General features: G+C 41.0%; 1 protein-coding gene across 1 annotated transcript; it reads right to left on the bottom strand.

The window, feature by feature from the left end:
- Nucleotides 1-4117: 4117 nt before the first annotated feature.
- Nucleotides 4118-6415, bottom strand: lbx2 (ladybird homeobox 2). The gene is made up of 2 exons (XM_072432842.1): nt 6057-6415; nt 4118-5029 (listed from the first exon to the last, which is right to left on the bottom strand). The coding sequence occupies exons 1-2, from the start codon at nt 6397-6399 to the stop codon at nt 4569-4571; spliced, it is 804 nt and encodes a 267-aa protein (XP_072288943.1). The 5' UTR covers nt 6400-6415; the 3' UTR covers nt 4118-4568.
- Nucleotides 6416-13872: the final 7457 nt, after the last annotated feature.

Raw genomic sequence — 13872 nt, 5'->3', positions numbered from 1 at the left:
CACGTGTTCTTTGGTACTAGAATGATGGCGTCGGCTCTAGTGTCCACTGTAGTGTCCACTGTAGTGTCCACTGTGAAAACGACACTGTGGATTTGACCCGAGGCCTTGAGAGTAGTTTGAAAAAAGAAACGAAAAAAGAGATTTTAAATATAAATAATTGTATTTTTTCTCTCAAATTAAGAAGAAACTAAAGCAGCCAAAAAAATAATAAAAATCAAAGCTCGATGAATATTATTGAACTTACTGCCCTATGGTATTTTGATCGTTTCATTTTCTGATTAATAACATGAAATATGACGATATGTGTATATGTTTTGACAAACAAAGGCAAAGTATAACTCCTCTTTACACGTGTGCAGGCTCCTGTCCGGGGCCTCACGCGGCCCCTGCAGATGAGCTCTCTGATGGTCAGGAGCTCACTCTAATGGTCAGGAGCTTAATGGTCAGAAGCTCACTCTGATGGTCAGGAGCTCACTCTAATGGTCAGGAGCTCACTCTAATGGTCAGGAGCTTGATGGTCAGAAGCTCACTCTGATGGTCAGGAGCTCACTCTACTGGCCAGGAACTCACTCTGATGGTCAGGAGCTCACTCTGATGGTCAGGAGCTCACTCTAATGGCCAGGAACTCACTCTGATGGTCAGGAGCTCACTCTCTGATGGTCAGGAGCTCACTCTGATGGTCAGGAGCTCACTCTGATGGTCAGGAGCTCACTCTAATGGTCAGGAGCTCACTCTGATGGTCAGGAACTCACTCTGATGGTCAGGAGCTCACTCTAATGGTCAGGAACTCACTCTGATGGTCAGGAGCTCACTCTAATGGCCAGGAGCTCACTCTCTGATGGTCAGGAGCTCACTCTGATGGTCAGGAGCTCACTCTCTGATGGTCAGGAGCTCACTCTCTGATGGTCAGGAGCTCACTCTCTGATGGTCAGGAGCTCACTCTGATGGTCAGGAGCTCACTCTGCAGCAGAACAAGGATGATAATGCAGACTGTTGCAGTACTGAATGTAAACCATTTAGGATCACAAAATAAATACACTGTAGTTATTGTGAAAGTTTGTGAGATTTTGGGGGGATTGTTGTCAAAAGTATCAGATCAGATAATAATCGATACTAAATCTTGAAGTATGAATATAAATCACATAAATGGGACAGACTTATTTTGTTGAATGATCTAGAGCTTTATCAAATCTAGTAAAGACCACATGGAAAGTATATATACATATTTTTTTTTAATAGAACTTACAGTATATTGTCTAAAAAAATGTGGTATCAAAATTGATATTGAGTATTGAGCCAATTTCTATAGTATCAATATTGAGTTTGAAATGTTAGTATTGTGACTTGAATACAGTTACTTCATTCTAAATATTATTACCTTGCAATCATGGTACAATGTTGGAAAACACAATAGAATTTGCAGCATTCTTTCTCACCTACGTCAATAGAAAGTGTTTTTTGTTGTGTTTATTTTAAGTGAAAAAATATAAATAAACACTCACATTTTTATTTAATTCAGTTTTTCACTTATTGTCCAGTTTACACCAGGGTTAAGCTTGTAATGTAACTTAACTTATGCCCAAATCAAATGATCCATGATGCGTTTAATGGTCGGCTTTATTCAAATATCGTAGCCAAAGTAACTGTTTCTGTCACATTTACATCTGCCCAGGCCAAAGCCAGTTTACATACTGTAAACAGATGGAAAACAGGCCGTATTTCTTTGTTTGTAGCTTGTGTGTCCTGGTTCAAGCTGCTGCTGCTCCAAACTGAAGTGCCACAATAAAAAGGCTACTTGACTTTTCAACCCTCTCCATTCCACTCCATTACTTCTGTTGTGTCCCAGTCTGGCGCTCCTCCGCCCCCAGAGCGGCCCCCGCACCACACTTTGTTTTGGTTCAAGCTTTTTACACTTATCTTACTTATCTTATCTCTGCTTTCAACAAAGCTGCAAAATATACAGTTATTGTATGAAATGTACTGTTTTAAAATTCATGTTATTTATACGACTAAGCTTTTTTTTAATGTTTAAATCTTTTTAGCAATACTTATAAGAACTAATTTCCAATATTATTCTTAGCTTTTCTGATACATCAACTTTATATGACAGTTGATTGATTGACAATACATTATTAATAATTACAATGGAAGTACTTGTACAAGAAGGCGGATAATACCTTAAAGTGTTTTTAATGGATTTTATGAAATGTTTGCAGTCTCATTAGGCTCATTAAGTCTTCATGCTTTATAATCAGGAAACTTGTGATTCATAAGCTTAATAAATCAATATATTTAAATGAATGCAGCTCACACAATGCCATAAGAGTTAGGCCTATAGTGTCTTTGTTATGTGTACAAACTATCACGTGTTAATTGCACGGAAATATTATTATCACCATAACAGCTTAGTTTATCCCTCTCTTTTTTTAATACACATTTTTATTAACATTTACTATTTATTATGAAATTGTATTAAATTGTGAGACACTCTTTCCAAATATTTCCCCACGTGCATCTGTAAAGTTTGCTAAGTCTAATTAATCTAGTAAAAAGATAAATTAAATAAACCTCTCTAAACCTCGCCCTGACGCGCCCTGACGCGCCCTGACGCCCCGTGACCAGATGAAGCTTCTGTTTGCTGTCGTGGCCTGTGGCTTAGTTCTTTACACATGAACCCAAACACACACGTGCTAAACCCAACAAAACGTCCCCAAATGGCGCTTCCCATTGCGCGTTATTCATCGCACCTCGCGCTGCTCCATTTGCTATTCATGAGGACACTTTCCCTGTGCGAACGCGGCGCGCACGGAGCGGCAGATGCGCGCCATTGTGGCCCCTGCGTGCGTGGCCCCTGCGTGCGTGGCCCCGCTCCTCGGAAAGGGCGGGCTCGGCTAATCAATCACGTCCACTAGTTGTGTTAAGGACACAAGGAGGGGAGGAAAGCATATGGCGTTGGGTCGGGGCCGCAAGCTTTTCTCAAGCCGGACGAGACAAGACGCATTGAAAGCGCGTGAAAGAATGAGGAGAAGAGAAGGCTTTTGCTAATTGAAGTCTCAAAGCAGAGGTCACGCTTTGAGATGGGCCCGAGTTCCACCTCCCACTTTACACAGGATCACTGGCCCCTTTTTTCCCCAACGCATGTCGTATGAATACAACAGCCTGGTTAAGTTAAAAACGCGAGCCCTTCTCACGTTACAAGGAAGGTTCTGGTGCGTCTTTTGGCACGATTGTTCTTGTCCTTTTGTCTCAATCAAAGCCATTTGTGTCAAGTAACGCAGTGTTTAGCTTCATCACATTGAGTGGACTAATCTATTGTTTCACGTCAATTTCTTTTTAATGTGCAGTTTTAGTTGAAGGCACAGTGTGTAACTTTCTGGAGGTGGAAGGTCATAATTCTAAAGGAAACTTCAGAACATTATTCATGGAGGAAATAAATAAAAAGAAGGTAACGCTTTAGAATGTGGTTTCATGGGTAAAAAGTGGAGAAAAATGAACACAACATTTCATTTTAAGTCTAATAAACCGTCAGCACACATAAAAGATGAGAGAAATTATCCATGTATTATTCTCTTATTAATTTCAATGTATGGTGTATGTAAATATAACATGTATATATACAATGATTTAAGTGTTCCAGATTATCAAAGAAAGTGCCCCACGTTATCAAATTTCAAAGACAATTTTGAGTTGGACACAAAAAAGACTAAAGGTCACGCCATTCACGTCATGTTTCAGTTGTTTTTTTTGAAAATCCTTTGAATTGTGTTTGATCTGAAAACATGTTGGATTCCAGAAGCGTGTAGCAATTAAAATTAAAAGTTATAATAAAACGGTGCCATAGTAAAAATAATTCTAAAAGTGTCTCAGATGATCCAGAGTCACCCTAGATATGTTTTATGCAATACTGTGGAATATTATAGCTAAAAGAACAACATTTCCATGGAAACAATCAAGTGGAGACTCCTTCTATAGGCCAAGTACGACTAATGTAATAAAATCACACTCACTAATAAAAACAATAATTCAAAAATGTAACAAAATAATAATAATAATGATAATGATAATAATGATAATAATAATAAGTTCCGCCCTGTGCCTTTATGGGGGAAACAAAAAACATTGAGTAAAATTAAGCAGTTTGACCCAAGCGTCTTGAAATATGATAGAAGCTTTATTTACATAGATGCTGATTAAATAGAATGTTACAATAAAATTATTATAGGGAGCTATGTACAAAACTTAGACACGTTGTAGTAAAAGGGTCTCTGCGCGTGCGTGCCACTTTGCGCAAAAACGTCACGCGTAAACACCGTAACCACCTTTTGATTCATCCATCACGAAGAAACGCGCGAGCCTTTCTCAGAGGTCAAATGTCAGTGTGTCTCTTCAGTTCAAACTACAAATGCGCAGGTTACTCCTCAGACGAGACCTGTACGAGTCCAGATAATAAATTAGAATAAATGAAAAGGGATATCCAGCAGTCTCTCCTTTGGGACAATATCCGTGCAAAAGTTTGGGGAAGAAAAAAATACCCCGGTTTGATCTTTTTCAATCGACGTGATTTAGTTCTAATCGTCCACTTCAATCTCTTCATCGTCCTCCGAGAACTCGTCCGTGGTGTGGTCCCTGGAGGAGGGGGACTGCGGGAAGGCGCCGCCGTGTCCCTGGGGAGACACGGTGGACGGGGACACGCTCGGGGACGCGCCCTGGGCCTGCTCGTCCAGACTCTCCATGGTCACCAGCTTCTGCAGAGTCTGCGGCGTCAGCTTCTTGAGCGACTCCACGTCGGCCTTCATCTCCTCCAGGTCGCGCTTGAGCTTGGCGCGGCGGTTCTGGAACCACGTGATGACCTGCGCGTTGGACAGGCCCAGCTGCTGCGCGATCTGGTCCCGGTCGGCGGGGGACAGGTACTTCTGGTACAGGAAGCGCTTCTCCAGCTCGTAGATCTGGTGGTTGGTGAAGGCGGTCCGGGATTTTCTCCTCTTCTTGGAGCTCTGTCTCTGGCCGAACGAGTTTACGTGCTCACGTCCTGCAGAGGAGAGACACGAGTCAGCCCCAAGTGTGCATCAAGTGTGCATCAAGTGTGCATCAAGTGTGTCTATTCACATCTGAGCTATTTGTTTAGCTCATCACAATATTAGTTGGCCCAATAATCAACGTCATTACTGTTACATTAAGACAGACATTGGTTCATTTAACGTGAGGTCAATTGACACTTTTTACACATGAATCACAAAGTTTGATCATGTGTAAAATGTGCAACACTTTTGAAACGATCTTATTGATAAAATGTGCTGTACAAATAAAGTTGGCTTAGATGAAAAATAAATCTAACGCTGTAACTGTTTAGTTTAGTTTTGTTGTTTTGATGTAAAATAGGCCTATTACACTCTGCATTGTTCTTAATATTTTACATTGTTTTTTAATTTTCTAACAATGTCACGACTTGGTGTATGAATCATTTTTTTTACTAAAATTGTAAATAATAATATTGATAACAATAATAAAAAAAACACCGTAACTGCTACAATATAAATACCAGTTATTAGAATGAATAAAACAATATTTTTCTTGCCTAAAACCAAATTCAAATTTCCCATTTCGACAGCAGCTCTTCTCCTTCCCAAATAATAGATCATATTTATGTGAATGCTCAGATGACTCATGCGATAAACTCCAATTCATCAACCTCCATTTAACACAATGACACAATCTTTTTTTAGTTACAATTAAAATGCACGTTACGTTTTCGGAGGATTAAAAATCACATGCGCAATTTGCCATAAAATCTAAGGCAGTTATTTTATTTTCTACAGCTTTAAATCAGTTCCACGTTGTTTACTGACAGGCCACATGACGCGTGACAACATTAAAAGTGAATTATCGTATTTTAATATCACTTTTATAGCGTGTCAAAGAGGCATTTCCCCGTAAATAGTATCATTTTGCACATGACGTTTACAAGTTTGTCGTGTTAAACCGCAAAAAATAAAGTCGTGCCAGTTTGTCGTAACCAAACGCGCATTTATGCACAAAAACTCTTCTTAAAAGTCTACCTTCTGCAGCCTGAATCACGCTCACTTCCAGGCCTTTGAACGTCTTGCTCGCCAGCTCCTCCAGCGCGCAGAGCGGTGACGACGGCGTGCTGATGCCGTTCCGCTGCGCGTTACCGGGCGCCGTGACTTTCTCGAGGACGCGCGGCGGCCGGACACTGCAGACCGACACCGCCGCCGACTTTTTCACGGAGGGCTTGTTCAGAATGTCCTCGATGCTGAACGGCGTCAGCGGCTTGTTGGAGTTGGCCGGCGGCGGCAGCTGATCCAACGGCGCCCGCGCTCTCCGCTCCTCGCCGCTGGATTGTAACACAGACCCTGCCTTCATGTCTTTGCTGGAGGTCATCGCACGCAGTCCCCCCCAAAAAGGAAAAAAAAAAAAAAGCCCCAAATTATAAAAAAAAACAAGCCCACAAGTGTCGTAATTCTCCTTTTGGACACGCTTAAACCCGCCGCGCGACGACCATGCCCGGAGTGCGGTTTGGAGACAGGCTGTTATTCCAGTCAGTGTCCCGCGCGGAGCTCCATGTAGCCGGGGTTCGGAGGCGTCCCACAGTGGAAGGGGAGACTGGAGAGTACGTGTTTTTTTTCCCAGTGCGGGGTGAAAAAGCTGTCCCGGCCGCGCGCGGAGGAGAGGAGCCGCCGCTAACGAGTTCCTGTTGATTGGGCGAAGTTCAATTAGAGAAACACTAGACTAGTTGCTGACCCGCTGCTGCGTCTTAAAGGGCCGGAGTCTAGGAACTAATTGGACGTGAGGGAGAGGAGGAGTCTCGCGCTTCTGAATGTGTTTGTGTGCGTGCGCGCGTCCCTCTGCTGAGTACAGGGGAAAAGAAAAAAGAAAAAGCCCAGTTAAACATGCTACAGCCACGAGCGACGAGGAGACTTGACTGTTGAGGAGGGGAAACGTGAATGTCCGTCCTGGTCGCGGCGATGCGTAATTACGCGCCGCGCGTCACGGGAAGAGTGTGAGGGAATGTGGCTCTGAACACGGCCTGTGAAATGAGAACGTGGTCATGCGTGTGCCTCGTTGCAGCTTTATGTTTTTATGATGTGTTTTTGGCTCAATGTTTTAGGGATGTCGCTGCTATAATAGGCATAAAATCACTTCCAGTTGTTTTGATTGACAGTGGAATTTTAGCCACTTATTACTGACTGTTTTGAATGAATGCTGTGTATTTTCTTTTGTTTGTTACTGTAATGAAATATCTTTAGGTTCCATATTTCTGGAGAATGGCACATGTTATATCACACTTAAAAGACAACATGCAATATTCACTTTTTTGAGCTTTTATCCGTGTTCTAAAAAGGCTAAAACGTGTTACATTTTCACCTTTTTGATAATTCCCATATGCGAGCAATGTCAAATTATAGGTTTCAACTGAAATATCAATATTACAGAATATTTTTGATTTATTTTTGTCTGTCTGTTTGTTGATAAAATTAAGATCAAATAATTCGCAAATATTCAAATGATTGTAAATTGTGCTTCTATGCTCTTCTTGTGCCATTACACGCCCCAGTCTAATTCCCGCGCCTCATCCCGCAGGTAACACACTTCTGACTCGTGGTCACGTCTCCCGGTGGCGTGAAGGCTCCACGCGCGGGAGGGAGCTGGGATCACGGAGGACGCGCAGGTACGGGAACCTTTTGGTGAAAACAAACCTGATTTTTGTTTAGTTATTTATTTTAATTCTCCACTTCTTCCAATCGACTTTTTCACATTTTATAAACGTTTCAATAATTCTGCATAGAAAACCGTTCAACATTTTGACGTTTTCCAAAGGTGAATGGAAAAGGAAAAGATACAGTTGTCCATCGGATTAGACAAGTGTTGTTTTATAAGAGGCACAAACACACAAAATAACCAGAGGATGTGCGTGTTGTGTTTGGTAAATTGGTCTCACCGTGCGCACTTTGGAGACGCAGACAGCAGCAGCGCGCGCGGTGCCAACGGCAGCATATGGTCAGGGGCAGAGCTCTAAAACAACAGGACATTCTATTAGGCGCCCAGGAGGTCCGGCCTGTACTGGACTGGGACTGGACTGGGACTAGAGTGGGACTGGAGTGGGACTGGACAGGGACTGGGACTGGGACTGGGACTGGGACTGGGACTGGGACTGGGACTGGGACTGGGACTGGACAGGGACTGGACTGGGACTGGGACTGGGACTGGGACTGGGACTGGGACTGGGATTGGGACTGGACTGGGACTGGGACTGGGACTGGGACTGGGATTGGGACTGGACTGGGACTGGACTGGTTTGTGTGCGTAAAGATGAATCTGATTTTGGCACATATTACGCACAATAAAGCAGTGATGGACGTACTCAATTTAGTTAAGTAAATGTACAGATATAGGATGTACAGATATAGGATGCACATATTAAAATCCACTTGAGTAAAAAGTGACATGTTCTAAAAACCAAGGTTATTTAAGATTTTAACAAATGTAGTGATCTTGATAAATAATTAAGTTCGTTTCGTTCTACAGAAGAACAGATTTTTTTAATATTTGAAGTCATTTTATTTATTTATTTTAAACATATGGACTTTAACTCAGAACCTTTAGGCAAAATGTCATTATAGAATTATAGTTAGAAAAATGTTGTGGAGCAAAGTACATATCCTGCTCTAAAATTTTATTTAAAGTAAAAAGTAGTCCTTGTTTCTTCCATTAATAGGTTTTAAGAAAATGTCACTTAAATTCAAATATATTCAGATTTAATTTACACAAATATCTCAGACTATTTCGGGTTAGCAATTATTGTAAGTCTATTCTTTAATTTAGCTTTTTGCTTCTTTTATTTTGGGCTTTTCTCTCCTCTGATGCTATAGCGCAGTCCTTCATTAAGCTTTGAGGTCGAGTAGATTCTTTTTTTCTTTCTTCCTTTCTCGTGCCTAATTTAAACCTTAATTAGAACCAGAGCAGCTGACATCATCCATCAGCGCCGCAGACGGCTTTTAATTGGATGATACGCCTCGCTGTTGGCTCCTATCAGCGGCCCGCTTCCCTTCAAAGGCGAAGAATTGGGGCTCAAAAAAAAAAGGTTTATTTTTCAGTCGCATTTATAATCAATTAAAGTCTTTTACGCGGCCCGTTTCCCTCTGAAAATCTCAAAGGCCAAATAACGGCGCTGGTGTGAGACTCCGCGAAACAGCGCGAGGCCCCGCAAAGGTCAGACATTAATCACGACATTAACGCACCGTGGCCAAAGAGAGAGACTGACTGTTCTGAATGCTGAATGTCTAATGTTCTCTGGACACTCACGCAGAATTGCACAGGCTTTTATACCGTTTTGTGTTGTTTGGATTTAGGTTTTATCCACGTTAATCCGCTAAAACGTCACAGGGCAGGGGCTGCTGCAAAATGATGTATAGATACACCCAAGAACCATGAGCTAATTTACATTTTTATTTGAGATATTTATGTATTTTTTTTTTAGGCTATGTATTGTCATTCAATTTGGGTCCATTAAAACAAAATGCTGGAAACCAAAAGAAAAATATGCTCTTGTTTTCTTTCAACGAGCTAATAATATTACATACTAAGATATTTTTAGTACAAAAATAAAAATAAACAAAGAAAGAAAAAATGGAAAAAGAAAAGAAATAAAAGGAAAAAGGGTTTACATGCGAATCCGGATTTTGATTTCTATAATTATTTATCATTTATCATATTTCTCACACAGAATAGACCTTATAATGACCCAAATAAACCAACATAAACATACAAACATAAATACATGAATATAGGCCAATTTATTATCATTAAAATAAGAAAAAAGGTATATGTTTTTATGGCACGAGATTCTAACACTTTCACGCTTTTTATCCTTATTCTTTATTATATATATTTATTGCATCAAGACAATGTGAGCTGCAGTGGAGCCAGTCTCTGCTCAGAGTGCACAGCGTGTCGTCCTGTTCTCTTCTGTTAAATGAGTCCAAGCAGCTGTGAGAAGAGCAGAGCCAGGATCTGATGTTGTCCCGGTCACTTCTGCACAATCTGTGACCAGGGCGCGTGCGCACGAGGCCTGTCCGTCACACTTCACCACCGGCTCAGGAGTGTACAAGCTTTAATAGCATAAATAAGACCAAAACAAGCTACACATGCGCGCGTAAAAGCGGATTCACACAATGGCACTCATCTTAGATTCGGAAGGTGCATCAAGGACAAGTGCGTTTACGTGACATCACAACATTCTGAAATCCTGCAGTTTAAATTGAGCTGGAACTGGTCAGAATTCTCTGTTGGAATTTGCTGTTTGACAGTTAGATTGCAGATTTGTTGACCTGGTTTATGGGTGATATTTCTGTAATTACTGGAGTTATACACACATATACACACAGATCAACGTCCTCTCTGTCAGTTGAAATAAGGAAATCAGGAAGTGCATGGTGCCATTATTCAACTCCAAAGAGGTCATTGTTGCCAGTTGAACGATGTCAAATCAGTGGAGCCAATTTTCAAAATGTGTGGATTTCTATTTTGGATATTTCTTAGTACATTTTCCATAGAGTTACACATACCTTTGCCTGACATATAGATAAACAACATTACTGTGTACATTATTAGAACATCTCTGCCCTCATGTTTTTCAGTTACTTCCACCTGCTCCGTGCGCATGCGTGCGTGTCCTGCCCCGGTGTCCCGCTCCGGTGTCCTACTCCGGTGTCCTGCCCCGGTGTCCCCCTGCACAGTGTGGAGAAGCGGCTCCATCAGTGTCGGGCAGGTGCTCATCCTCACGGCGGCGTCACGCGCTCGTGTTTGCGGTGGCTGCTGCGTCATGACGTGATGACTTCTGATTGGCTCCTGCTGCACATCCAGATTCCCTCACACAGGCAGCATGATGCCTGGTTAGATATGAGAGCTTGGACTTGGGGAGCTCACGACGGCTGGAATTAGCTGCAGTTGCATGTCGGGAAATCTTTCTGTCAAAATGTGTAGATAAGAAGAAAATAGGCCAGAGAAACGTTACATTTTTTGTACATAAATGAGGGTAAATGGACGTTTATATTTTAAATAGATGAAAATGTTAATGATTTGCTTTGGACAAACAGAAAATATTAAAATGGGGAACAAATATATGACATAATAGCATTTCCACCTTTTTTAGTTTTTTTTAGTTTAGTTTTTTAATTGTTTTTTCCCCCTTGATTTTATTCTGAAAATCTGTACTTACTTTTGTAAAACCGACCCTTTTTTCACCCATTATTATTTATTTTATCTCTATTTTATCCAAACAATTAAACAGAACATAAGGTAACACAAAATGACCAGAATGTAAATCAAAATAATGAAACATATTTATTTTTTCATAAATAAAAGTAATATAATGTTTCTTCGCAGTCTATATAAGAGGGGGAAATCTCCACTAAACAGACATGTAAACAAGAACGTACATATTTCCCAGAGTGTGTCCACAGATGGAAACACATCACATTTACAACATGAATAAAATGAGTTTCTAACCAAATGCAACAAAAACAGAATGAGGGATGCAACCTTGGCCCCTCTCCCTCCACAGACATGCACGGGTTTCAGAGTGATGGAAATCTAGCCCTGTTGCCATATTGAAATAACAATTCAAAATAAAATATATATCTTTTGAATGGCCAACATCCTCAAATATGTCCTACATTAGAAACATAATGTTCCCCCAGAGTCCTGCCATGATCTGCACGTTTAAGCAGGATCACAGCCCCGGACTCTATGCTCCTTTGTCCACTCCTGATTAGTCTCATTAATGTGTAATTAGAGCAGTGCTGGAAGGGATACAGGAGTGACTATTGTCCATGGCAACAGGCCAAATGTGGAAAAGCATTAAAGCAATTACTTAAGTAAAATAACAGAACAGAAGCAGCACAAATATTAGTGAGAAATAGACAGCCATGTGTGTCAGTCCATAAAACCCACATCTGTAGGTTTGATGGAGCACAAATGATAAATGTGTCGCTACTGTTTCCATTTCCTTCCAACTCACAGTTTTATCCATATTATTTTAGAACTATTAGTGTCAAGTGTGTATCCCTAACTCTTTTGAGGGGTACAATATATTTAGCATATTTGACTTGCTGGTGAAACTGAAATGATGTCCTGTGCATTTGACCCGTGTGTGCAGTGTTGGAGGATTATCATAAGCAAGGACCGTCAGGAAATGGAATACGGCATTCAAATTTATAAAGAAACATACAAAAAACAAAACAAAACCAACTATTTGTATCTGAAAGTCTAACAGGAAGTGCTAAAATGAGTGCAGAGGCCTTAATGCCTCAGTGTCTGTAGCGCCTCTGCTATTTAAACATTTAAATTCAACGCATTTTTGTAACAATCTTATAAATTAAAATAACGTCTTGTGGATTTGATCAAGCAGGGGTTAAATAATACTTTGATTTTGCTTTTGGAAACATTATCATACAGAGCGTAACGTGCACGCCTCCATATACTTTTTTTTTTTTTTTAAACGGCGCACATCTGTTTTTGCAAAAATCAAAATAACCTGCTGCAGCCATCGTCCTCGTAACCATGGTCACCTGACACAGCTGATAACTCTCATCCATTATGTCTGTTTTCAGTTATTCTAAATAAAGACCCCTACTGGTACAGCATGGGAATGCATTCTGACGTGGAGAGAACAACCTCCACTAACTGTCAGTTGAATTATATTTGATTATACTTTCTACATGTTTTGGTTTCAAGTATTAAAGCCTCTTTTTGAACTAATACAATTTCGCAAACACATTTTTTTCCTGGAAACATTCATGCTGCATTTCCCCAAACAGCAGTAAAGAAACGTGTTGACTTCCTTTATGATTTACAATCCTTTAAAGCAAAACTGGACTTACAGACTCCTCGTGGCCTATTTTCTCATGTCACTGTACATATCTTTGGCAAATGAAGATGAATGCTTGTGAGAGCGCACCATTGGTCCAGGGGGGCCTTTGCACAAATTAATCACCTGCAATTCTATCCTCGTCCACTTGGGTGCCCGGTGCAGCCCCATGTGATCCTTTACAAGCTTGAACCCCGTGCTTAAAACACCAGAAAATGAATGACCAAGTGACGGCACCTCTCTGGAGACGCGCCGTTTCTTTTTTGTGGGGATGGTATGGTGTCGCGACCTCTCCGATCACCCCTTCTTCCATCCCCAAAGTCACTCTCCCCTCTTGCACATCAGGATTTCATTAAGTGTTCAGCGCCCCTCTCTCAATCCCCCGTGTTCCCCCCTTATATTCCTGCTGCTCTCCTCTGCACCACTCTGCTCCCAAAAAGCAAATGAGGAAATGGCTCGTCTGGTCGCTGACAGAACCGGGCTCTACTGTAAAGATAAATGACCCAAAGTATTAAAGTTTAACACGTTGACAAAACCCACCTGATCCACGGGATTAATGCGACAAAAGTGTATCCAAAAGGGAAAGTGCAATGAAAAGAGTGTATGGCAGCACACGGGAGAGTCATAATCAGGTACTGGAAAGGTCAAAGTGTGTTTAGGATAAGTATATGTGGCAATGCAGACAAGCTGAGAGTGTGTGGGGACCGACTGGTGACGTGTGCAATGATGACAGAAGCATACAAATATTACATGAAAAAGTAAAATATGAAATTGGTTCAAATGCACATCAGTGTTTTTGTTCAAAAACACATTAATATTGTGATGTCATCCAAAGCAGAGGTTCAACCACATCAAAGTGACTGACCACAGCAGACACGGGCTATACATTTCACTGAGATAAACGCATACAGGAGTCATTTTAGCGTTTGCAGTTGTGTTGATGACATAATAAGATATATAGCAGCATTTAATAACAATAACTTTAA

This window comes from Eucyclogobius newberryi, unplaced genomic scaffold (genome assembly GCF_026437365.1).
Source record: "Eucyclogobius newberryi isolate DKJ021-1_F unplaced genomic scaffold, fEucNew1.0.hap1 SCAF_11, whole genome shotgun sequence".
Classification (NCBI taxonomy): Eukaryota; Metazoa; Chordata; class Actinopteri; order Gobiiformes; family Gobiidae; genus Eucyclogobius; species Eucyclogobius newberryi.
Note: the sequence above shows the minus strand (reverse complement) of the source record. Positions and strands in the feature narration are given on the sequence as shown.

Bases quoted from the DNA above. Each gene is read 5' to 3' on its own strand.
- lbx2 (XM_072432842.1), bottom strand. From the start codon at position 6,399: ATGACCTCCAGCAAAGACATGAAGGCAGGGTCTGTGTTACAATCCAGC. The intron at 5,030-6,056 runs GTAGACTTTTAA...TCTCCTCTGCAG, and splicing joins CGTGATTCAGGCTGCAGAAG to GACGTGAGCACGTAAACTCG.